Genomic DNA, 26069 nt, shown 5'->3' on the forward strand with positions numbered 1-26069 from the left:
TCCATTGATACACGGCACCTACATGGATCCCTGAATCAATCTCCAATGACCTCTTGTGATCAGATTACACTGCCCTGCTCAAATATGTTTTAGTGCACCATCTGTAGTTATAGTAAAGAAAACAAATGACCTCTTTCACTGACCTATTACAGTAGCTCTGGTACATTATATAAACCAGGCAGGAAACAAGTGCTGCAGATAATCAGACAAATTGCCTCAATTTTACTGTATTTTAAAATGACAAGAAAATGATGCACAATCGCTGCAGGGCGAGCAAAACAGTGTGAGCTTGACCGCCTGGAAGTACCAGTGAGGCAAAGAAAAACACACCCCACCCAGCTCTCTAAGGAGAAATCTACACTGTAAAATCTGACCAGCTGACTTTACTTTTAAAAAATCTAGGGAACTGATAGCCTTGAAAAATGCAAGTAAATATAACTTGAAGTCTTAATTTATGTTTACTTTATCTAATTTTATCTTTATCTAATTGGTAAGTTACCTTAATTTATGTGCACTTAATTTTGAAAAGTTGTTGCAACTTAAAAATGTTTGATTAAATCATTCTTTGTTTGTTTATGTATTCTGCTGGTTGTAAACGATTTCATCATAATTGTATTTTATTAACCCTTTAAAACCTGGAGTTACATCACTTTTCCTGTGCTGCATTCAGACACCTTTCACAAGTATTTAAACCTTTGGACTGAATAATGACTCGCCAAGAAATGTATCGCATATTGAAAGAAAGTAGTAGATCCTTAATTTTTTACTTTCTATGCCTTTTACTAATTTCTTGAAAGTTTTGGGTCATTTCTTCTTCTCCTAACTTGGAGAAGAACTTACAAAGAGCAAGATAATTTGACTTGTCATTTTTATCTTGCAAGAACTTTTTAAGTAAATTTAACAATTAGATATTAAGTAAACATAAGTTAAGATTTATAATTATATTCCTTACTTTTTCAAGGCATTCACTTTCCAAGATTATTTTAAATAATATCAATATTGTCATATTTACTGACATTACTGTCAATATGTCCTATTTTACAGTGTACATACAAAAACAGCCAACAACTGGACATCTACAGTATCTTGGCAAACCACAGGTAAACTTTATTATACCACCGTAATTTAGGTTGGCCTGCTTTTTTGTTTGCTTTTGTATTAAATTGAATAGTTGTGTGGCATAACCTGAGTTGCAAATTTGCATCAGCAGTGCATCTGTGTAGGTTTTATTGCTATAACAAACTGTAGATTTTTGTAGGGTCACACAAGTTCATTTAACAGTATTGGATTTGAACCTACACTCCTCCATCTTCTGCGGGGGACAACTGGGGCCACTTGGCCAAAACACCCGGCCGGTCAGGACCACCATGGGAGCCCGGTTCCTCACTCTTCTTAACGAAGTGCCATTAACAATCAAAGTCTTAACGGCCCTGCAGCTTAACGAGGGGACTTAACGAGCTTCTTAATGAAGCCCCGGCCATCATTACCACAGTGAGCGGTGGCAGAGCTGATTGAAAGCACCGCTCAGAGTCATTCTGGAGCAGGAGAGCCCAGCCGAAGGAAACCAAATCCATTTAAGGCTGACCTCTCACCCTTATCTGTTTCTCCTAGATTAATAGGAAAGTATAATAAGGAAAACGCACTTAACCAGATAAAATGGCTATGGATATTTCATGGCACGGCTTTGGAATATCTTTCAGCCACCTGTCAGAGGGCAAGAATACCCAAACAATATTCTAACAACAACTGGATATCACCATATTTCACATCCGCTTAACTTGATAATATGACACCTCATAACTCCTGCGTTTCATATCCCCCTGATACACCATCAAATATATCAAGAGCCAAACAATATGAAGCCAGTGGCCACAAAAGCCAAATTTACTGATGTGTCACCTCTGCTTGGAGAGTGATTTCAGCCTGATAAGCTGCCATTTCCATTTTCACTGGCGCCAGTTGTATATGCAACACCCAGCCTCCCCAGACTCCTAAATCTCTTCAATTACTTATATTATCATAAGGTAATATGCTTATACTCATATACTCAATTTCACATTTTTGCAATAACCATAAATCATGAAACGAGGAGGAAAAGTACTCTCTGCCAACCTCTAAATCACTTAAATAACTAATACCCCATATACACAATTTCACATTTCTGCTGCACAATAAATCATAAAAACACCAGGAAAATGTGTTTTTTTCCACCACCATGCATTAGCCTAATGAATGTGGATGTTTTCCCCCACAAATTCAGCATGTGTGTACGTGGATCGCTGTGCTTGTGCGAGGCTGAGAGGGAAGGGAGGTTACAGTAGCAGGGAAAATTACAAACTGTGAAAAATCAGCTGGCAGCTCACGTGAAACACCAATAGGCGTACAGCGGCACCGCTGAGCTCTGCGATTGGCAGCAAGGTTCAATTCCCAGAACACATCAGGGAGAGTTTGCGAGGGCACACGGGCAGGTGTGAGAATATTCCCCCAATCTCCTCTGCAAGGAGGAGGGGAAGCTATTCATCTTGTGTGTGGCGACTTCAAAAGAACCGCAAGCCTATAGGACAAACGTGAGCCCCCAGTCAAATTCCGCAGCAGGGCTGGGTGGTGGTATCGCCAGGGGCTGGCAGGGAGTCAGCTCTTTCATATCAGCCAGGGAGAGTCAAGCAGGGCAGAGGGGACAGGGTCAGCCAATCGATTTGGAGCAGGCCCCACCAATTCAGAGAGATGTCTGAAGAAACAGGCCGATCAGGGAAAACGGCAGCGAAATTAATTTGGGACAGGGCCCATATGAGTTCAGAGAGCCTGTTTGAAATGAAACTGTGCCTTGTGGCCAGCCTACCTACCACCAAGATATCATTAGTTTTGCTTGAGGGTATGTGTAAGTGTTTGTGTGTGTGCATTTGTGTGCATGTGTGTCTCATACTATACGTGACCATTTTAACAACAGTCTTTCCAGGTGTGTGCGTGTGTGCGTGTGTGCGTGTGTGTGTGCGTGTTGGCCACAGTAGCTTTAAAGAAAGAGGTGTAATGACTCCGAGTCTCCTCCTGCCCTGGCTGAACCTCCACTTGGCACAGTCATTGCACAGAGTGGACAAGGAGCCAAAGTGTGACTAAGAATATGTGTGTGTATGTGTACGTGTGTGCGCCTGTGTACTTTGTGTGTTCCTGTGAGTGCGAGCAGCGCCTGACCTGGAGAGAGAAGAAACAGTTGCGAGCAGGCCAGGAAGTGTGGGGCGGTTAATAGAGCACAGCACAAAGCTGAGGCCAACATCTACACAGCGACTAGTAATTAAAGTCAACAACTCTCTGGGCTGGCTGTGATCAGCTCTGCCATCATCAGACGTCTTCGCTCTCTCCCCCATCTGGAGAGCAACAGATCCCCATCTGGACCTCAGGAGAGCGAGATATAACACACCTACACACACATATATACAAACACATATTTGAGTGTGTGGACTCAAATATAGTGGGCTTGTGTGATGTCTCTCAAATTCAACGGGGGAATTATCAGTACAATACCAGATTATAAGGTAAGGGACTGTATGAAAATTATTAGGGTTGGGAAAGAGGTTGCCTATCTCCCAGGCCACACTGCCTGCATGAACTGCTGCATCTCGCATGCTTGCGATGTTCACATTGACTGCGTAGTTGCTGCGGCGCCGCTGCAAAGCTGCCTGCTGCTTTAACTACTGTATTTCAACAATAAAAAGCTGGTACTCCACTAATTTTCACTAACCATGTCATAATTGATAAAAGGATGCTGTTCACAAAAACAACGTTAAATTGCCTTTATTTTTAAAACGGAAACAGCGTTTCTAGTATAGTATAGCGTATAGCGTTTAAAGTATAGCGTTTAAATGTATTGATATTTTTTCATGTGTGACAGATATAGATGTTGAAACTGTAGTGAAAGGTCGCACTATGTAAATATGATTATCAAAAATACATTTCACTGTCTGTTTTTACTGGGGCTGTGAGTATCATGTGGAAAAAATCGGCGACACACCTATTCTGTTAATAAGCTGCAACTGAGCAGCACTGCTATGACAGGTAGTGGACCCCGGGCGTTACGACCAGCAATCCCAACCTGGAGGTCATGATCCCCCAAGGGATCACACGATAACTCTGAGGGGTCACCAAACAGGAAATGTGTTTTTGTAATCCTTTTTTTTAAAGCAAATTATTGTAAAATTGAACCTGACTAAAGCTAATCTAACTAAAACCTGAAGAGAGTTTGGTTGAGTCAGCCATACCCTAGAGCAGTGGTTCCCAAAACAGGGGTTGGGTCCCCCTATGGGGTCGCGAGATAAGTCAGAGGGATGACAAATAAAGACATTAGTAAATCAGAAGAAATATACTTCTCCAGCATCAAATAGTTTTTCTCATTAATGATTATATCCATTAGCTACAGGGTAATTTAACAACATGAAACAACTTAAGAATAGAAGAGCACTCTTTTGGTTGAAGAGGCCAACTCAGAGTGAAACATGTGATGAGGGGTCGCAATATAAAATGGCTTTACTTATTTACTGCCTCCCTTTGACCAAGTTTGTTACAAAGAAAAGCTTTACAAAAGGCTTGATTAAACTCAGGTAAACATGCATACTACCCTATTTCTAATTGCGTATGCTTACAATTAAAACACTGAAACACTGCACTGGGAGTGTATTGGAAATTATGAGTAAAATATTCCAAAATTACAAAAATGTAGCAATACCAAATTAGCTCTTGCCACAATGTAACAGACTAAAAATGTGTTTTTACACCAAGAGCAACTAAATCAACGGTTATTAACACTCTCACTGAATAGGCACACCAGGCACATTTAATTTGCATACAGTCCCTAATAAGTCACTGATTGTATCAAAGTAAGAAATCATAATTTGACTGTTACTGTTATAGTTTTGAGCATAATTTCTGCTGCGGATAGTAGCCAATTTCACTGCTTGGATCTGGAAATATGACACTGCTAAAAATAAGTTACCAAACTTGGTTCAGCTTTAACCTACTGTACTTGCTAGTTGCATTTTTTCAGTGCAATAAGGGATTTATTACCAACAATATGTGTGCACACAATCGTAATTTTACTACTAAATAAAGTGTGGATGTGATCATTTTTAAACTGATGGCTTATTAATGTCCTGTCTGATTACCTCGTCACTTGCCCTGCCAGAACATTAGCAATTACTTTGTGAGCATAATGTTATCATAATAGATAGAAATGATGCAAAAGCTATGAGAATAAAATCCAAGTTATACTTTAACTTTAAAATTCCTCTACCGCAATTCCAATAAAGACGATAATTGTCGTGATGTGAAAACACTCCCTGCTGGGCTAACACCATCCATTATAAGCACATAAAACATCCATAAAAAGTATGCAAATCCTGTTTCTCACAGGTGTGACACACGCATGCATGCAAATTTGCTCGCTCTACTCCTACTGCTCAGCTCGCCTCTCTAATCAATGCAGACACACATCGCAAAAACACTTTCCAATTATGCAGAAGCACTCGAACATAAACCCTCCCAACAGAAACAGAAGCAGAAAGCAGCCAGCCTCTGAGGAGCGCTTGTGTCTTCAGAAGACAGACCTTTGTACTGTGACAAGTTTTAAATTCCGTCTGAACTTTCAATCAAACCCATTCTCGCAGCGAATGTGGGGGGAAATTCCCTTTTGTTCTACGCTCCCAGTAAATGTCAGACAGTATTGAAAACAGTCTCCTCTCGCTCCCTGTCTGTTTGTCTTACAGCGAGACACAGTTTAAACACGTCATGAGGAGCGGCAGCTAATTGTTTAGCATTGATCTGCCATTGATTCAGCATTGAAGTTCGGTTAGCGTCGATTGCCTCTTTAATTCAGTTGTGGCGTGGACATGTTGCCCTGTTCTCGTTTGATCTAATTCAGTCTGTCTCTGGAGGGCACACTGTGTGGCCTCCACTTCAACACACACACACCCCACACACACACACACACACAAAGTCTGCGAAATCCCTCTCTGTCACACACACACTCACTTCCTCCCACTCACACACTTCCTAATAGAACATTCATTATTCATCATTATTAGACTTTTCCTTTTTACACCATAAGCTGTTCAATGCATCTCGCCACTGTTCCCTTCCTCCGCAATACATTATTCAGAACAAAACTGTGCTTTTAGCCTCGGAGTATGCAAATCCCACTTTTGATTATCATAATCAGCTGATGTATGAGAAAGAGAGTGTGCGTGCGTGTGCATGTGTGTGTGCCGACTCGTCAGCCGATTGTTTGTGTTTTATTGCTTCAGTGCTCCACTCTGGTGGTGTATACTTCACATCATATTTTTAGCCGAAGGAGACGAGCTCGGAAAAGGCCACTGGAGGCCTAACTCACTGCTGTACATTTAAAGGGCAAATCGCCCACATATATGCCATCGCGTGCCACTGCCATGAGAAATGGCTTTTACCATCGGGAACCAAAAGTCTGCGTGTGTTTATGTCTGTGTTTGTGTGTGTGAAGGAAAAAGAGTAAGAGCGAAAGGGAATTTCAAGCACTGCCTATTATCGTTTTCATTATTTTGTTATTAGTATCAAGTTTTTGTGAGACTCCTCTAACTGATTTTTAATTTTTTGGCCACAAATATACAGGTTGTTTTAGACTGTGATGTTAAAATTGTTACTTATATATACATGCAGGATAAATCAGTAATTATCCAAAATGTGTTGTTGAAAGGAGCTCCATACGACAGAACATAGATTAATGTGGCAGCAAACAACTATTTTATACAATATAAAAATATAGTGGAGTAATGGAAGTTTCTGAGCAGAGGAAGTCAAGCTGTTTGTGTTGTAATCTGAACCTCGCATGTTTGTATCCTGCTTAATAGCACATCACCTCCACACTGCACTGTGCTCATACCACTGTTACCGCTGATATCTGGATGCTGTTATCACAGAAGCATAGCGCCCATCCAGGTCCTTATTATTAACCTTGCCAGCCCTGCTGCCATTGTTGCCACTGTTCACACTGCTAAAACTTTTGATGCTGTTTACTCTGTTCATGCTGTTTGCAGTGTTCAGACTGTTCGCACTTTTAGCTCTGTTCACCCTGTTAGCACTGTTTATGCTGTTTGCAGTGTTCAGACTGTTAACACTGTTCACTCTGACAGCACTGTTCATACTGTTCGCACTTTTAGCTCTGTTCACCCTGTTAGCACTGTTTATGCTGTTTGCAGTGTTCAGACTGGTAACACTGTTCACAGTGACAGCATTGTTCATGCTGTTCGCACTATTAGCACTGTTTATGCTGTTAGCACTTTTCACACTGTTAGCACTGTTTGTGCTGTTCATGCTGTTAGCATTGTTCACGCTGATAGCACTATCCACGCCTTTAGCCCTGTTAGCACCGCTCTGAATATCATATGGAGCTACTTTAAAAAAATATAGAACATTCAGTATTGTACTGTTGAATTATGTCTGTGCAGCCCCTGCACATTATCAAAGAGACCCTAATATATTATATAATAAGGTACATGGACGGTATATACGATATGCTTTATTAATACCATGTGTCACTGTAGCTGAATTATCTCAGCATGTGTTTGTGTTTGCCCTGGCATGCCTCTCAGGATGCATTAAAATATTAACCTGTGTGCCTGCATCTGTCAGCACACTGAAGAAAAGATTCCCCTCCTTCTCTTCTCCTCCCATCTTCCTCCTCCTACTTCTTCACCTCTGTCACCCCCCCTCCCATTAGGTGCCGCCTATCACCCACTCACTGCTCTTCCCTGGCCTCCTGCTCGTCTCATGCTGACCCCTCTCTCTTCTTCTGACTTGCCCTTGCCACGCGCCTCCTCCCCTCCATGGCTCGAGCCTCTTCCCTCTCTCTGTGGCCTCCACTGCTCACACCAGCTGTTGGACACAAAAAACTGCCCACTTTCCAGAAAGAATAAATGTTCAGAGAAATTTATTAAAATATTGATGTTTTTTATTACAATCCTAAAGAAACTGCTCTAATCCATATTTTTGTTTTTCTTTCTGCTCGTTATTTTGGTTTCAGAGCATTACTGTTTGGTCCACTCTCATAGCTTTTATCAACCTTTTTTTCAGCCTCAGCAGGCAGCTGTTTTCAACCCAAAAAAAAAAGCTCTCAAACCCTCTGATGGCTGCCTGTCCAGTAACAAATAGCAGACAGACAAGCTGGGAAACAGGCAGCATTTAACAGTTAAAGAGCCAGATATTCTGCTCAGGATTTAAAAACAGAGCTAAAAGTGAATGAATATTGAATTTACATTTGCCAGGTGGCCAGAAGCACGACTTCAAATGAATGATAATGTTGCTCTGTGTCTGCTGGATGTGTAAATAGGCAGCCACTGTTTGCCTACACGTTTGCCATAACAAACATAGCTTATGTAATTCAAATTAATGAAAAAAAACAATAAACCATAGAGTCCAACATATCATTTAGTTTTAAAGAAACAAAGTTTCCACGATCTAGATCAAGTAAATGAAAAATCCCACTGAAAACGCATTTTTCCATGTTTCCAGCTAAATCTTGACAACTGACTTCGCCTTTGAGTCAGCTTCAAGCAAACTCTGGGGCTGAAAAATAAAGCCAACATAAAATGCCACTCTGCAGCTCCTCTAATAGCCACATGAAGTTGGTTCCATAAGCAAATCAATCTCCACAGACCCCCTTGTTACAATGCCTAATTTCACAGCAGAAATAAACATGCTTCGAGCCTGATACAAAAAAAAAAGAGACTGTTTTGGTCTCTAATTTCCATGTTCATGACAACTGCACGGGGGTAAATTTTTTAGGGTTTTTCTGCCAGCTCTTGACAAAACTCTGCTGGGTGTCTTCACACACCTTTCCAGCAAACATTGCACTTGGTAGATTTTTGTCATTTGTGACTGCAACTGTGGCATTAGGCCGATGTGGTGGCAAGGCCCTGCCAAAATTGCCAAAGAGGAAGAAAAGAGCCGTCTGTTTTTGGCTGGACAGCAGCAAAGGGGTTCCAGTCCTTTAAACACAAAAGAAGGCCTTTGAGGTCATTATTAGTCTCCTTTTCCCTGTCCTTTGTTTTAGTTTTCTATCACCAGCTGGCAATTACAAACGCAGTTCAAACAGCAGTTGGCATTTGTGAACGAAGCTCTGTGGTGAAGTTAGAAAGATATTCAAAGGTTGGAACTTCTTGGATCAATAACTCATAAACGAAATTTTAAAACACAAAGAACGCCTCTTTCCAACCATAGTAAAGTAGACAACGAGCCGCAACCTAATTTTAATCAAAATCAGCCGTCTTCCAAGCTGGACAAATGATACTGCTCTTGTGCTGCCGGCTGTGAGATGAGCGTTCAGGGACCGTCTACAAAGTGCAACAACAAAGAGACAAAAATCTTCGGAGACTAATCCACTTTATTTAATGGCTGTGTGGGTCTACGTGCTGATGGTTAATTGATTGTATTTTACTGTGCGCGCTTGTGCGGTTGCTGTGCGTGTGTAACAACTCTGGTTTTTTATAACATGTTTGGCTTGTGACAGTCAGACTTCTTGTAGCCTACAGTGTTATGTTGCCTTCTTCATGAGTGTATTATAGCAGTGGTGTCTCACAGCCACTGTGGTGTCTGTGTTGAATTGTACTCTTGGCTTATGATTTTGGTTCATGTGAGCCTTTTAACTAAGTAATTTCGGTAGTATTGATTATTACTTTATAGTGCATTTCATGGTGTGTCATTTGTGACAAATTGATTGCTAAATATTTTGTTTGTGTCTGGCCAGGAGAGGTGTTATGGATAGGGTTGCTAAAATTTCAGGACCATGGACAGAGCTGTTTGTTGTGTGTACAGAGCCGTGCTGATGTGGACTCCTGACCTTTACACTCCAGTTTTGTTTTTCCCGCTGATATATCTAGTATATAGCCAGTTTAGCGTCTTCTAAGAGAAAATTTAGTAGCTGCCACTTCACTTTTTCATTTTTGAGTACAATCTTCTCCCAAAATTAAACTACTGAGAGTGATGGCTGGCTGGATTGTAGTTATATTTTGCTATAAGGAGTTGTTATTGTTCGTTTGCAATCACCTTATTAAGTTAGTTTAGTTATTATGTCTGGATTATGTTAGTGCAGTTATATAAAACTGACATTCTGTAAATAAGTTGCAACTGGAAAAAATACATACAACATACAAAACATAACTCCCACTAAAAAAACAAAAGTAACAGAATAGAAATATAACTGGGTTGCTCTGTTTTGAGCCTCACCACAGCCAATGAGTCAGATCTATCCCTAATCCCTCCACCTCCAAACAGGGTCTCCAAAAACAGCAAAGTCCACAAACCAGTGGATAATGTCATGGTAGCTCCATCCATTATTCCCACAGTCTATGGTTAGAGGGGAAACAAGGTAAACATTGTATCTACTAAACATTAGCATGTTAGCACTGTCAGTATAAGCATGTTAGCATGACAACCACTATTTCTACATCGACAATTTTGACTTTTTATTTGCCAAAAACAAAATTCTATCTTAAAACTTGGTTTTCTTTACGTTAATGGCAAACTGCTAGCATTGCTGTAGACTTGGTTTATATTGGTTCAGTTCAATTCCACAAAAGTGAAATCCAACTATAATTCAGCTTGTTATCTATGTTTACCTGCATCTTTGTATCTGTATCAGCCTCAACTCTTTGAAACCTGGAGCACTTTAATTGAGCTGCTTCCAGACACCTTACACAAATATTTAAACCTTTGAACCCTCAGCAAATTGATGTTCTTTTAAAAGCATGTGGAAAAAGGCAGCAAGCAACTTGGTAAGAAATGTTCCACCAATTGCAAGAAATTAGTAGATTTAGTAATTTTTTTCTTAACTAATTTTAAGTAATTTTCTTTCACTTTTTACTAATTTCTTTCTAATTTTTGCTTAATTTCTTCTCTCATTGCTCATTTCCTTCTTCCTATGTTTTTGAAAGAAATCATACAAATTTGCTCAGGTTTTAAAGGGTTAAATATAAGTTGAGTCAAAGTCCTTGTACCGTATGTGCAATGCTAAAATTCCTGGCAAATTATGTGAGTTCAGGAGCACAGCCATGTTATAAATAAAAACATTTGTTACTATATTTAGATGTCCAACTTTGCTGCTTTTAGTGCTGGAATCCAGTCCAAGAAAAGTAAAGCTTAGAAGTTTACCCAACAACTTAATCCACCACTGCATTAATATTAACATGAGAGACCTTTGCACTGATTAAAGTAAACATTCGTATTCCGATTCTATGCTTTGACACAAATGAGGCCAACATGCCAACAGTTCATCTACTTGCGATGTTGAGTATTTATAAGCTAAAGTTCAAATCAGACGTGTCCGTCTACAGCGATGATTAACTGATCAGATCCTATGATCAGCTGGAAATATCTGTTTCACTGTGGCTGCCTCAGGGTGAGCTATGTCACCTTACAGCTCTTGCCTTCATTCCTCTCTCTCTTTATTTCTCTCTCTCCCTCCATCGTATGACTTTACTCCTTCTTCTTCGGCGTCCTCTGCCCTCCTCTCTCGCCGTGCCCTCCGCTCCCTGACTCATGGCCTCTTCAGGGCCACAGGGAGAAGTGGAGTGCGTGGCCCGGGCCAACGCATAAATATTAGCTCAAGGTCACTGAGCTCACACAGGGCTATGCATAATCATGAATTCAGCGCCTGCACAGCCTCTTCACTTCACATATTCCCTGTGTCACATTACTGCATACTGGCTAAACACTCACTCTGTGGCTCACGCGCTAACCTTGAAGGGTTAACTTCCAGCCATAAACCAGCTCCAATTTGTGCTTTATTTTGTCATCCCATTACCTTCGGGTTGTTGAGGTTAGACACAACCCAAATTTCCGAGGTTATCTACAAATACATTGTTATATTAAGTTGAAAATGGTGTCGATGTATTCTAAGCAGTTCATATACTCCTCAGAGATAAAATACTGCTATTCTCACATGCGGGGAGAATGACGCTTTAAATTCAGAAGCTCGCTTTGCTGATTTGTTCGACATTATCCCGAGATGAAACACGGGCTATAAAGAGAGAGGGGAGATTGGAAGTAAAGAAGAGAAAGGCAGCCTGTGTTTCCTTTGAATTCCATCTTTAATAGACTCCACAGTTTCCCCCTTCTTTTCTTCTTCTTCTTTTTCTCCTCGTCGCCTTGTTCTCTCAGTCATCCCATCTATTATTTTCTCTATGTGATCCTGCACCCACTCAGCACAGAGACACAGATTTGAATGTGGCCTCCACGGGGGTTTGCAATAAAATGGTATTTAACTGCTTTTTACACTCTCTCTCACTGTTTCTCTCCCTTCCGCATAAACCCGGCCCGTCCCCCCCTTCGCTGATGCCCTGGATTCTCGGCTGCCTCCTTTCATAACCCTCTCTTTCTCTCTTCTCTCTCCGCTGTCTGTCTTTCCGCGGCTCGCTTCAGGCCTCGTCGGGCTGAGAGGTCAGCTTAAGAAACGTGTGTGATCTCTCCCTCCTTCCCCTCCTTCTCTTTTTCCTTAAACTGCCTCACACGTTCCTCCCCTCCGCCAGTTGTAAGCTATTAACCTTTCCTCACTTTCCACCAATTTTTTTTTCTCTCCCTGCCACTCCGCTCTGTGTATCCACATGCCATTAACGCTGCCCTTAATGTGCCGTGCATCCCCTTTTTCTATTTTAACCTCTCTCTCCGCTTTTACCCCCTTTTCTTCCGCGTCACCCCTCCGTCGTCCTGCATGGTAATCTCGCTCTCGTCTGTCTTGTTATCTCCCCCTCCCCTCCCTCCCTCCGACACTGTAGTCACTCTCTAATTGCTGTCTCACCCCTGCTGTGCTCGAACCCGGAGGCTAAATGATTTCTACAGGGAGTGTAAAAGTGGAAGCACATGAAAACACAGAGCTGCTTGCAAGGAGACTTCTTTTTTTCAATCATTATTGATGAGTTCCTTGTCAGGTGGTGTGTGTTTACAGTTAGCGCTGGCCCTCCTATTGGCACCATCACACACTCGACTTCTTTTTTTATAGTTTTTTCGTCTGTGTGACTCCATGCCTTTCTCCTTCAGCTTCATAAAGAACCCTTTTATCTGACAAGTGTTCTTAAGAACTTTGAAGCAGGACTTACAAGCTCTCTGTGTTTTGTGATGTGTTTGCGTCACAAATATGTACTTAGAGTCTACAAGTCTTTGTGTGTGTGGTTTTTTTTTAAAAGTGGGTTATGTAAGCCTCAGCTCAGGTCAGGGGAGGAAATCTAGCATGCATACAGCAACAGAAAAGTATTCACATTTTTACTTCAAGTTACTTTAATTTATCAGTATGAAGTAAAGGTCGATTGCACAGTGTAATAGCTATAGAATAACGACACCAACTATGTTAAGACTGGCCCGTAAGCCATGTTTTCAAAATGCAATTTTATCTGCCACTTGGTGCGATCTCCTGGGGGAAAAAAGGCTCAGTTTATGGCAAAAAGGATAAGCGTCAGACATTTTGCAACCAAAAAAAACAAAGAGGAATGTGCTTGTTTTTCCCCAGATAGCTATTGGTAGCTATTCCCAGTTGCCAAAGTGTATAACTGTGAATTCATAGAAGTTACCATCCCCAGTAGCGGAAATGGTGGTTGGTGGAACAACTCTGGAGAGCAAAATGCATGCAATGGTAGTTTCTAGGCTCTGAGGAAAATGTAGCACAATATAGTTGTCTTTGCGACAGTGGTGCTAACAGTAATACAACTTGGAAAATCAAATTTTCCACTGCAAGTAAAAGTACCAATACCACAGTATGAACACACATAGTATGTATCAAGTAAAGTTCTGAATTTAACATTTTCAAGGTATTCAATGAGTAATAATATCTATGCGATATTAAAAGCGCATCTATGACTCAGAAGTTGTCTGCATACAGTATGAAGCCAACGGCTAGCAGCTAACAGTACTAACAGTGTAAAAGGTGCTAACAACAGCAACAGTGCAGTGCAGCAGTGACTAGTGACTCAGATGGGATACACATACTCACATGCACTAACATGCACACTTGGCTGGACCATCTACCAAAACAAAAAGCAGAGAAGCTCGGATTTAAATACACACGGAGGAAGAGTAACTTCATTCTCTACTCAGAATGCCATTACTCCACTACGTCTTTACATGGCAAATTGTGTTTTTCCTCTATATTAGTGCTGTAGATATCGAACAGAGCTCCTTTTAAGTTATAAGATATCAGTCCCGGTTGATCTGGCAAAAACCATGGGGACTGGTGGTTATGCTAAAAAAGTGTTAATAATACAAGTCCCCAAGTTGCGTACAAAATGAAACATTTATTGATAACTGGAGGCACAAAACGCGCTTTGAACAGCATCTCTTTTAAAAATACAACAGATGACTGTAAGTTGGTCCTCTAGCAATTTAGTTTTTCTTTTCATAAAGTTGGGGTACTTGCAAAAAACAAACATAGATAGAGTGTGGTCGGGATATCCTGAATTTTAGTATGAATCAAGCTCCAACAACACAGGATACTACACTTCCCATAATGCTTACAAGAGTACAAGAGTATTGCAAGAGTATTGCAAACAATTGATGATAATCATGTGTAAAAACTGTAGCACATGCCGAATGGCCAAATGACTTTCAGACTATGTAAGCACCATTTAATGTTAAGAGGCCAAAAAGGATTACATTTTAGCTAATTTAACCACTTTATATATCATTTAGGTTTTATCTACAGTAACACGTCATATTATTTTGTTGATCATACTTACATTTTGTTGTAAAATCTGCAAAACTAGTGACTACAGCTGAGAAATAAATGTGAAATAAGGGTAAAATACTTCTAAATGTAGTGAGGTGGAAGTATAAAGTAGCATGAAAAATAAATCATTAAGTAAAAGCACTTTACCTCAACATTGCACATGAGTGAATGTACTTAGTTACTTTCCCTCACTGGCTTGCAGCTAATGACTAAAAAGGACTTTGCTGGAGTGAGCATCGCAGAAAAACATAATGTACATGCACACACATATACATTCCCAAATGCCAGCACTTAACTTCCTGTGACAGCCTCCTTCTCGTCCTTGCATCACACCGCCGACTCCCTACAAGCTCTTTCGCAATATCATGTGTGCGCACGTTGCAGCCAGAGGCGCTGCACAGGGGCTCAGGAGTTATCAATACCAGAGCGGTCAATAACTATGTTATTTATACATCTTAAGATGCCTTCGGGCAGGAGGAATCTTTTAACTGCATTTTGCAGAGCAATTTTCTGCAGTGACTCTTAATGAATGATTCAACATAATAAGAAAGCTAAGTATGCACTACCCTGGGAGCTGGCTGCTATTGTTTGGTGTGTCTGCATCTCAACTTATTTAATTAATGATTCACATTGATGTTGAGGTGTTTGATGTTCACACCGTGTTGTAGTGTGTGTGTCAAAGACAATAATGTTAATTGTATAATACAGCCGTACTTCACTTAATATGAATAATGTATGCTCACAGTGATGTTAATGATATGTTAATGATGCTGATAGCCTATCCATTTCCTGCTACACTGGTGAATTACATATGCATGTTCACCGACTTGGCAGGTAGCTCACACACTTCAGATGTTATAAAGGTGATACAGGGCAACATGAAGACGTCGGCATTTCCTCCCAGAGAGGAAGAAACCAGTATATATATGTCACGTTGTCTCCCCACACGAGGTGTTAGGGAGTTTGCATTTCAAGAGGAGAGTAAGAGAGGAAGAAAAGCTAATCAGAAAGTGGTGTTTTTTTCTTAATCCCAGCTCTGCTGAGGCGCCTTTTCTCCTCAAGAAAAATCTGTGTTTCTTTTCGCACTGCCTCTGCAATCACTTGAAACCCCATTACAGACCATGTGACAGCATCAATTAAATTCACAATTATCATGGGGCAGAGACACTCCAGCGTGAGAAAATATAGTAACATGGCATCGTCTGCAATCCGCGCGCACGCGTGTGCATGTACGTGTTTGTGTGTGCAGGTCCGTGTGTGTGTGTGTGTGTGTGTGTGTGTGTGTGTGTGTCTGCGTGTGTGTGTGTCTGCGTGTATGTAAGCGAGAGACAGAGAGAGAGTGTTGACAGAGAGCAGAAAAGTGAGTCAGACAATTCACCACTCAGAATATTTCTTTGCCCTTTTTGGCAACTCTTGTGAACCTGAACAACTCTCCGCAGAGAAGATACTACAGTAAACAAAAACTTAGATCTTTGATGGTATTAAGAGTTTTCAAGGGCTACTCCAACAACAGTGAATGGACAGCTGGTGACTCATTGGCTGCTTCTTTTTAGATTTAATACCAACTGAGCTGTGTTTTTTTTTTTTTTGTAGCACTTCTAACAAAAGTGCTTATAAATATCCATGCAAAATTAACACTGGGCGGTGTCACTGTGTCCACAATACTGGCCCCTAATTCATTATCACTTTAGCAGCAGAGCCTTTTGTCTCCCATTGACATCACAGATTAGAGTCTTGGCTCTTGTCGCCAGCTTTAGTGGAGATTTATCCAGGCCGAGTTGTGCGCGATCACAGAAAAAATAGCAGCATGAATCAGTGTTAGAGGGTGGAATTTTAAAGAGAGAGCCCACAATTAAATACAGAATCGCACCTTTAGATGAACAAGGCGTGTGTGTCTGCATGTGCAATCGCCATATAGCTGCCTGAGTCACATGTTGTGAGTCACAGGAGAGAGTGTTTTGCAACTGACTGAGCCTGAATTTGGACTGCGTTGGATCTGGCAGGTGAAGCTGTTCTGGCCTGTACAGTCAATTTCTTCACGCTCTCCATCACAGCTCTCTCCATTAAAGCACAATCAGGTCCCAGATAGGGAAAAAAACAAGGCAGCGTGTCCACATTGATCTCTCTACCTATAGCAGCGGGCTGCACTGGAGCAGAGCGCGAGATTAAAAATTCATAAGCGCATTAATATCTATAAGAGCATTATTCATGTGTGCCGTCACTGTCTAATACAGTAGGGTACTAATCATACGCATCTCAAGCCCAGCACACACACACACACACACACACACACACACACACACACACACACACACACACACACACACACACACACACACACAATAGCTTTCTGGGTGTACTCCAAGTGTCAGCACAATCATATGGGCATGTGTGTGAACTGGCATTGTTCCCTCCTTGAGTGCCATACAATGTGCTGGCATAAATACCTGCTTGACACAGCAGATTGGCACTAATGGCTTTACACGCGGTGCCATCTGTAAGCTGGACCGTTAGCTCTTGCATCTTCTCCGCGGCCACTAACAGTGCTTCATAGCATTCAGCTGAGCCCATCATCAGTCATAGTGCAAAGGCAAAAACAGCCAAATTAAATGTTGGCTAATCATCGGCACACTCAGGGACGCAGTGCGTGAGGGCCGCAGGCTCCTGTCCATCTGCGTGCACCTGGATAATACAATCCAAAAACACAAAGCAATTTGGGTCTTTTTTTTTTTGTCAACTGAGAGTGAGACACGTCCCGCTGAGCTGGAGCTCTTAACCACCATCTCAACTTCGAGTACCCGCACACACAACAACTTCTAAACTCTGTGGCTTCCAACAGCCTGCAGCAGTCACACAGGGATCATTACTATTCATTTGCTCAGCAAACTGGCCACACAGGCTTATAAATTAGCTCATCTACCGCAGCTGGGTACTGAGACAGTTGGCGCATGCTGAGGACCGAGAGCGCAGCCATTACAGAGAAGAGCTCCGAGACACCTTCTGTCCGGTCCACGTGACCTCCTACACGCTCATCTGCCTCGCTCTTTCAAAGGAGGAGTGGAGGGTGCGTCGGGGCAATGGGGGTGAGACGTGCCCAGTCAATGATTCTAAATTACAGAGCACAGCAATACAGCGCTGTGTGTATTGTGCCGGGGGAGAACGCGGTGATAAATCCTGTCAAAGCAAGTGTAAATCAGTCCGAAAGAAATAGCATTAGCGGGACCTTGCAGACCTCTGACCATGAGGGAGGAGAGCTGACAGCTCTGACCTACAGGGAAATGAGGGAACACTCGGACTACTCTTGCTTTCTGCCTTGGGGTAAGGATCAATGGTGGAGGGAAAAAGTAAAGCCATTAATTCTCCTGGATATGTCAATTTCCATTGGCGGGTGCAGATTGGTAGTGATCATGACTAGCCCCTTGGGCAGACGAGATCTGGGGCTTTTGTTGCGCCTCAGTACACCATTGATTCATTGGAGTTTTTACTGCTACCTGGAAGGCACCACATCGCGCTGGAGCAATTTAAATCAATTCCAATTGCAGGTTCATAACAATGCAGAAAAAAACTCAGAGCATATCTTTGGGGTTAAATTATGCTAAGCACTTCTTGTATGAGATGTGTACCTGAGGACCTAAGGTTAAATAAGCCATGTACGAGACTTGTAACGGTGTCTTAAATATTCATAAAACATTAATAAAATAGTTCACAGCCCTTGTAAATGATGAATGAAGTTTGTCTTTTTCCTTACCCGTCCGATGAGCACGGGTTCAGGCCCGGCGTACTCTTCAATCACAAAGAACTGGTTCCAGATCCAGCTCCTCCTGCTACGAGAGCGCGACCTAGTCCCTTCTATGCGATCACGCGTCTCCTCCTCCGCCTCAGAGTCTGCCTCCTCGAACACGAGGCCCATCCCGTTTTCTGGCTCGACAGCTTGCATCCCAGTGTCTTTTGTGTCGTGGCTCCATTCGGGAGCTGGGTGGAGCCTCAGGACATGACTGCTGTTGACAAGTTTGTTGTCTTCATCTGTGGGGTACTGAGCTGTGCTGAGTTCTGTTTGACTAATGTGAGCAGACTCTGTTAATGGGTCTCTATGGGGATCTGCCGCTCGGTTCCCCGGTCGTACTCCCAGGGGTTGCATTGTCAGCACAGACGGCGGGGAATCATTTGTTTCCGAGGGAACGTACACTGGGAGATGTTTTGTTGAAGTAAATGGCGGCTCTGTTTGGCTGATTATTACTTCTTTCTCGGGGCTGAGGCTGACCTCGCTGCGGGGCGTTGACAGTAAGCGAACAAGGTGTTTGCTCTTGCTATCACTGCTATCTGAACTCTGCATTCCCAGGTTGCCCTGCCCTTTACTCAAAGCAGGGTTGACTTCGCTTAGTGGATTAACACGAGTGTTGGCTCCCTGGTCTCGATTAAGATCTGGGGTGGTGACTGGGCTTAAATAAGGAAATGCGGTCTGATTATCAAATCCAGTGTGAAGCTGAGTGACAGCCATATCTTGTCTCTGCACTTTCTGAGCCTCTAACTGTCTGTGATTAACGTCAATCAAATCCCTCTTCCTGCTCCGGCTGCCCTTGCTCGGGAAGCTCAGGCTGGGAACGCTCTGCATTTGGGAATTGACGATCCTCACTAGGTTCTCTTTCGACAGCAGCTTCAGAACCCCATAACTGCCGGTGAGGTTCAGCTTTCGGTTTGAATCCATGCTGAACCCCTTCCCTGGCACACCTGTAGTGTGGACACTCAAATCAGGTCTGCTCCTGGATCTGGAGCCAGACTTAAACCTGGTTTTATTGGTGTGTAGCTCTGGCTTGTGATGAATTGTGATTGTCTTCTCCGACCTCCCTGATTTAGTCTCAGCATTCTTGGTGTTGTTCTTTACTTTCTTCACATCCAGATTTAGCTCCTTGTTGTTGGCTAATATGTGTGAAGTCACTTCTTTTTTATTGACTGAGTCAACCTCACGCTTGGGCTTGAAAGCTTGCCTCTCCTTGTTAGCGACTGAGGGAGCAGCATGACTCTGCAATACTTTGGAATGAGATCCAGTGTCGCCCGCCTGCTCATGACTAATCAGGTTTCTAAGAGTCACCACGGGCATTGCATTCGCATCCACGCTTGCATCCCATTGGTCCGCAGCTCTGTTCTCCCCTAGCTTCAGCGCGTGCGACCCGCCCACTCCTCTCCTCCGCACAATCTTACTGGCCAAGGCGCCTCCCGCGAGCCCCTCCCACAGGCACAGGGACACCAATAGGAGCAGATTTCTTGTAATCATGTTGTCTTGTGGTGAGATGTCCTAATTTGAGCGAGGTTTGCTGTGAGGCAGGCCTTGTTTTCCGGTTGTCTTCATTCTCTCCTCTGTTTTCACTCTTTTCATACCCCTCCTCTCACTCTCTCATTCCGTGCCCTTCACACTGAGCTGGAGGGCAGGTGTCACTCACTCCTTCTCCCCCCTTTTTTTCTCCACGCTGCTTAATATTTTCCTCTATCTCGAGCCTCTCTCTGCTGGTTTTTTTCCCACTCCTCTTGCGAAGCGTCTCATTCAGTTTCCCACGGAGGCTTGGACACCCTGAGAATAAAGATAAAGATAATTAAGTTAAAACTTTAATCATTGCACTGCGTTAATTAAAAGTGAAGCAGCATAGACAGGTAGGAGAACTTGTAGACGAGCAGGCATGGACAGACCTTTTAACAGAGCGGCAAATCATTTTCAAAAGCACAGAGGGCTTTTTTAAGGCCCAGAACACACATCCATTTATACCTCCATAATGACCCAAGTGTTTTTTTTTCTCACATCTATTAGATAGACGCAGACAAAGTTATCATCTTGCTATTCTACACGGAAACAGATACGATAACACTATTAGAAAACGCTCTGAGCAGCTATTAATGGGAACAACTGTCAAGGATTTCTGACTGCAGTGCAGAAAGGGACCAGCTAGCTTCATATCACTTTGATGCGTGATTAATTAGCCGGATTAATACTGTGCTTTGATCAGTCAGTTAGAATCCCAATACAGATACAGGCTGTGGATGCAGATGCACTTTGTTGTACATGGCGCCTTGAGCGATTGTAAAAGGTTCCTCGGCTCTCACGCATCCGACTCGCACTCTCGGCGTGTTTCTCACGCACTCATGCCTCAAATGGAAAAAATCCTGCACCAAACCCAAATGTCAGATATCAATCAGTGGGCTTGTTTTCAGATAAGAGCGGGCACTCTTCAGTACAGTAACAACAGCCTACGCATCTGACAAGTCAATAATGTGGCTATTTGCCAGATTCTATTAACATAAAAACCTCTTTATTATTGCTGTGTGCAGAAAAAGGTAGGCATATGCAATGTAATTTAAAAAAAAACTCCTACTGAAAGGCACTCCAGTGATATGGCTTGGCAGTTCCATAATGCTGGAGGACTCACCAGTTACAAAACAAAATATGGTAGGATGTAAGATTTTTAGTCCCTAATGTGTGTCAAACTTTTTCAAAAAATGCAACTCACTCACAAATCTTTCAAACGCCATTACCCATATTCATAACAAAAGCTTTCTGTTAAAGGTATGCGTTACAAAAACGAAAGAGGAAAAGATGGCCTGTGTGCCAAAAAAAAAAACTTTTTTTTTCTTCTATAAAAGTAGCAGTGACAAAACCAAAACGTGGACATCCATATCAAAAACAGAAAGACTGATTTTTTTTCAGTTGTTTTTTGCAATTTTTTTCCAATTCCCACAAAGTGTCCGGCTCCCAGCCACCCTCAGACTGTCTTATTGGCCTTGGAGGCCTGAGTCTTATACACGTTAAGACCCTCCTCCTTGACCAACCACTGTTTAAATCTGTTATTCTCAATTTTACACAATCTGCATCTTTACTGCGAGTTTTTACCCAAACACAACTCATTATAATAGCCACTTCCCAATTAAATAGCTTCAACATCTTCCCCCACCACTACAGCGGCCGGTGATCGCTGTAGCCTCTATGTAAGACAGCACTGCACACTGGCTCTGTTTCGGGACGGTGGAGGAGAGAAACTCCAGATAGGATGAGACTTTGTTCAAAGGCTTCTTTGTACGATCAGTATTTATAGTGACTTAGAGTATAATTTTCCCGTCAATATATGAGGCTGAATTACTGCAGTGGATATGTGTGAAGTTGTGACTGTAGATTTATTGTGGTGCATGCACTCACCACAATGACAGAGGGCAATATATAGTTTGTTTGCATGACTCTTTGTATGTGCATTGCTGAGTCATTTTTTAATGTGTGCCAGCCACAATGAGCGTTCGTCTGAGTATACTTTTCCAGCTTTACCTATAAAAGAGTGACTACATTTACATGCATACACACACACGCACTTGCTGGTTTTGTTTTGTTTTAACATCTGTTTTGTCATATCTCTTTTTATGTTATGCAAATCAGTATGGTCTCTAAATTGAATGTAGGCTCATTGTTCCCCTTTTTATTTTGTTTTGTTTTTGTAAATATAGTGTTCACATTATTTGCATGTGTTTGCACTATTTAATAAATGCTTTTTTTTTTTTCTAAATTAAAAAGGAGACCACACTGGCATGCACAAAATATTCCTTTTTTTTTTTGCTCTTAACCCGAAATGCACAATATTCCTATGAAGCTGTTTACAAAGCTAATGAAAATGAATATTCCACCAATGTCCCCATTTACATACAGAAGTGCATACTGCAATTAACATATCTTACATGTTGTTTATCAAGTGAAAGTATGGAAAATGGCTGTTGCTTGTGCGATTTTTTTTTAAGTTTCCTACCCAAGTCAGACTTTTCTGACCAAGCAAAACACAGCCTCCCTTTTTCATTCCTTCAACCACCTTCTTGAAAAGGTTGGTGTTGCAATATTTTCGCACATTCAAACATCTGTTTCATAAGGCTCAAAAGTAGCTGTGCTTCTCCTCCCAACAAGAAATGTGGGCTTTTCTTTTGGGCATGCATCTCTACCTCAGCCTTGCAAACTGTAGGCAAGTTGGATTGTTTACAACACATCCATGACAATGCACAGAGCTGACCGTAAAAAGACGAGAGGCAGTCTTAAACCCCAATTGAGACACATATTCCGAATGTGCTGTACACATGTCAAAAGAATGCTCCTAAAACCAGAATAATACTGGTGCATCCCTCATGTCTTAATCAGAACATAGTAAATTTGGAAGAAAAAAAGGATATCTAAAAAGAATATGCTGGTATTCATAATAATAGCGGAACATTTGCGTGCATATACATGTAGTAACTGTGTTGAAAATTACTCTCTCAATCATCGTCGTTTATGACCCACTAGAAATGTGTGGTATTTCTCTGCAGAGACTCTGCCCTCTGCCTAGATATTCTTATTTTCCTCTTATTTTGCTGTGTTCAGGATGTTCCTGGACACAGCGTGCAGGTGAGGTTGGAACTTATAAAAGGGTAGCGATCAGGTGTCATTAAAATTGCGGACATGGCGACACAAAAACGCAAGTTTAGTGAGGCCATCACCAAATGGACAAAACTAGGGTTCCACTCGCGCGGTGGCCGACAATTCCTGAAGAGCATATCTTCAAAAATGTGGAGCCTTTTGTTCCATCAGGGTTATTTTTTCAGACTTTAGAAAGTTTTTACATGTTGAATATTATTCGTCATGATGTATAAGCTGACCCCCATGTGTAAAATCAGTGAAGCGTCTCCTTAAATTACATTTTCCCGTGAACCAAACAAGTTCAATCTTTCTAACTGTATCCAGTGTTTTTGGTGAAACTTGTGTGCTCTGGGTTAAATGGTTCCGGTCTCATCTCATCCTGTGCAGCGCGGCGCGGGTTTGTCAGAGTGTATGACACTTGCTCCGCTGTGGCGCAGACAGACCCTGTCAGCACATTCACTGGGGCATGACTGAAGTTAGGCTGTTCCTCCTGGAATACTTTTCACCCCTTTTCCTCTCTCTCATCTTCTCCTCAACGTCCTCAGCCTCCTCTCCCTCAGCCTCTCTTTCACCGAGAAAAGCCTTTTGATGAACAGTAACGAGGAGAAAAAGAAAAAAAAGATTATCCACCCCTCCTCCGCGCTCTCTTTTCCCACCTCTCCCACTCGCCACCTGTCCTATCCTCGGCCTATCTATCTCCCTAAATCTCCCTCTATCCCATCTCTTTAACTGGCTATTGTTTTAGTATCCTGTCCTCTAACCGCCGCGTGCTCCTATCCTCTTTTCCTCTGCCTCATCTGTGTCAATCACAGGGCCTGTCACTGCGTCCCTCACCCTCTGTGCTCTCTGAGGCTTCAATCAATCAGCCAATCTCCTTCCTCGGCCTTGCTGCATTGGAAGTGACAGGTGTCTCGCTGGCTAGCATCTTGACGACAGGCTACAGCACCATGATTGTGCTTATAAATCTAGTCATCAAATCATAAAATGCGGCAAACAGGATATATCCAGCGGTTACATGAAGCATGCTGGGCAGAAATGTACAGAATACGTTCTATATAAACATCACTGAGGCCATTACAGAGGATGTGAGGCTAGCGTTATCTCCAATGTACAGCATGAGGAAGTGATCGGGGTGAATTCAATGACAGAGCTGCTCTCCCTCCCAGAGGAACTTATCAGCTGGGAGTTTGATGGCCAGGCAATCATTGCCACGGGCACCTTGTTAACAAGCCTGGGGCAGGTGGCGAGATGCAGGGCGGAATATCAACATGGCACTGTCGCCAGCTGAGCACAAATTTAAAACATTTTCGTGTGGGACGTTTTGTCAATGTGAGGTTTTTCCTTTGAAGCGCCAAAGTCGGAATAAAAAGCACTTTCATTCTTCGATCTTTTTTATCTTTTTCACAACATTTTTTCGAGGCCAAAATTCCACTCAGAGCAGAGTCGAGGCATTTTCTGTAACGTATTGATCTGTGTCAAAGCCTTTCACATTGTGCCGGGCACCTTTGGGGAGAGCTTTTGTTATGCCATTACCCAGGGTGCATCAGCTTGTACAGCAGTAAGTGAAGATAATTGGGTGCTCGGGTTTGAAGCACATGGGAGCTCATATTTCCTCATTAGAGTTTTCTATATAATGTAATAAGGCAAAATAGTTGTTTTCATCCTTGTGGAACCGCAGAGCATGAGCGAGGGATTTCACCTGTAGCCTTACATACAGAGCCAAGATTTCCAGCAGAGTAAATAGAGATGATGGGGTGATACAGTTGGTTGCTCCGGGGAGCTCTCACTACCTAATTAAGAGTTTCAGAAAATGTAAAGCTGTGGTAAATTCTCAAAGAGTTTAACGCCACGTGAATCCGGCTGCACTGTATTCCTTTGTAAGTTCTGTACACCTACAGCAAGTTTCTCAGTGACCTGATTAATTGGGGCTAGAAATATCTTAATGAATTCCCCCCTTTCTGGTCCCATTCTACCTCAAATACAAACCGTCTTTTGAATTATTGGTATTAGAGGCAGACCCTCGCCATCGATCGCGAGCTGTCACCAACTTAACGAGACTGAAAATTTTAATTACGATTCACCTCCTCGCTTTGCTGTCTGTCTGTCTTCTTTTTCTCTGGGTAACCCTCCTGTCGAACAAGCAAACAGCAGCGGCGCGCCCACGCCTTGCCCCTCTTCACAACAACGAACAAACACACACGCTGTGTGACTTCAAGCCCTGTTGACAAAACATTCTCTAGAAAAACTATTTATTTATGTACTTGTGCATAAAAAATGCCTGGACAAAGCCACATTCATTGAGCCACTTAAACATGTATTCATACACAAAAATCTGAATACTCCACACATTCCCACAGAAATCCTCATCTTACCCCATTCTGCCTGTAAGAAAAATAAAGAAAGCTCTAGGGACTGTCTCTCTGGACGCAGTCAAGTCAAAAGGAAAAAAGGGAGCGTTCTCTCACACCAGGAGGGAAGAGAAAAGGCAGCCACCCCAAAAGAATTATGCATGGAGAAACAAAGGTGGGCTCCAGAGAAGAGAGATGGAGACGGAGGGAGAGCAGTGGAGTGCTTGTGGGTGTGTAAGCATGTGTGTGAGAGGAGGACGGGAGGTGTGCTGGGGTGGCAGCAGAAGGGGGGGCCGGGGTCCTCCTTGGAAGACAGAGCGGGTAGTTTTAAGTGCAAAGCGCCGTAAAGCAGCTCCGTCCTCGCCTTGAACCTTTGCAGATAAAAGCAGACCTGTCAGTGTGCGAGGAGGTGAAAAGCAGCGGGGGCTTTCGTCTGTTAATGTATGAGTACCTTCTTCGCCTCTGTCCCCAGCCTTGTCTCTGTCTCAGCCTCACTGATGTACTGACAGCAGGTGTTAACCTCCCTTGGGAGAGCACAGAGCGCCATCCTATAGACGTAAGATTATTCCCCAGAGGCGGG

The 26069-nt window shown here is 42.5% G+C and overlaps 1 protein-coding gene across 4 annotated transcripts in view; it reads right to left on the reverse strand.

Annotated features, from left to right (window-relative positions):
• Nucleotides 1-26069, reverse strand: part of cdh24b (cadherin 24, type 2b) — a 172743-nt gene that overhangs the window by 95139 nt on the left and 51535 nt on the right. For all 4 annotated transcript variants that reach the window (XM_042497571.2, XM_088085100.1, XM_088085101.1 and 1 more), the window contains exon 2: nt 18477-20294. In XM_042497571.2, coding sequence (XP_042353505.2) covers nt 18477-20000 — 1524 coding nt within the window. In that variant the 5' untranslated portion in view covers nt 20001-20294. The remainder of the gene's footprint in view (nt 1-18476; nt 20295-26069) is intronic.

Source organism: Plectropomus leopardus, chromosome 12 (genome assembly GCF_026936395.1).
Source record: "Plectropomus leopardus strain MGB_pleo_1.0 chromosome 12, ASM2693639v1, whole genome shotgun sequence".
NCBI classification, from domain to species: domain Eukaryota; kingdom Metazoa; phylum Chordata; class Actinopteri; order Perciformes; family Serranidae; genus Plectropomus; species Plectropomus leopardus.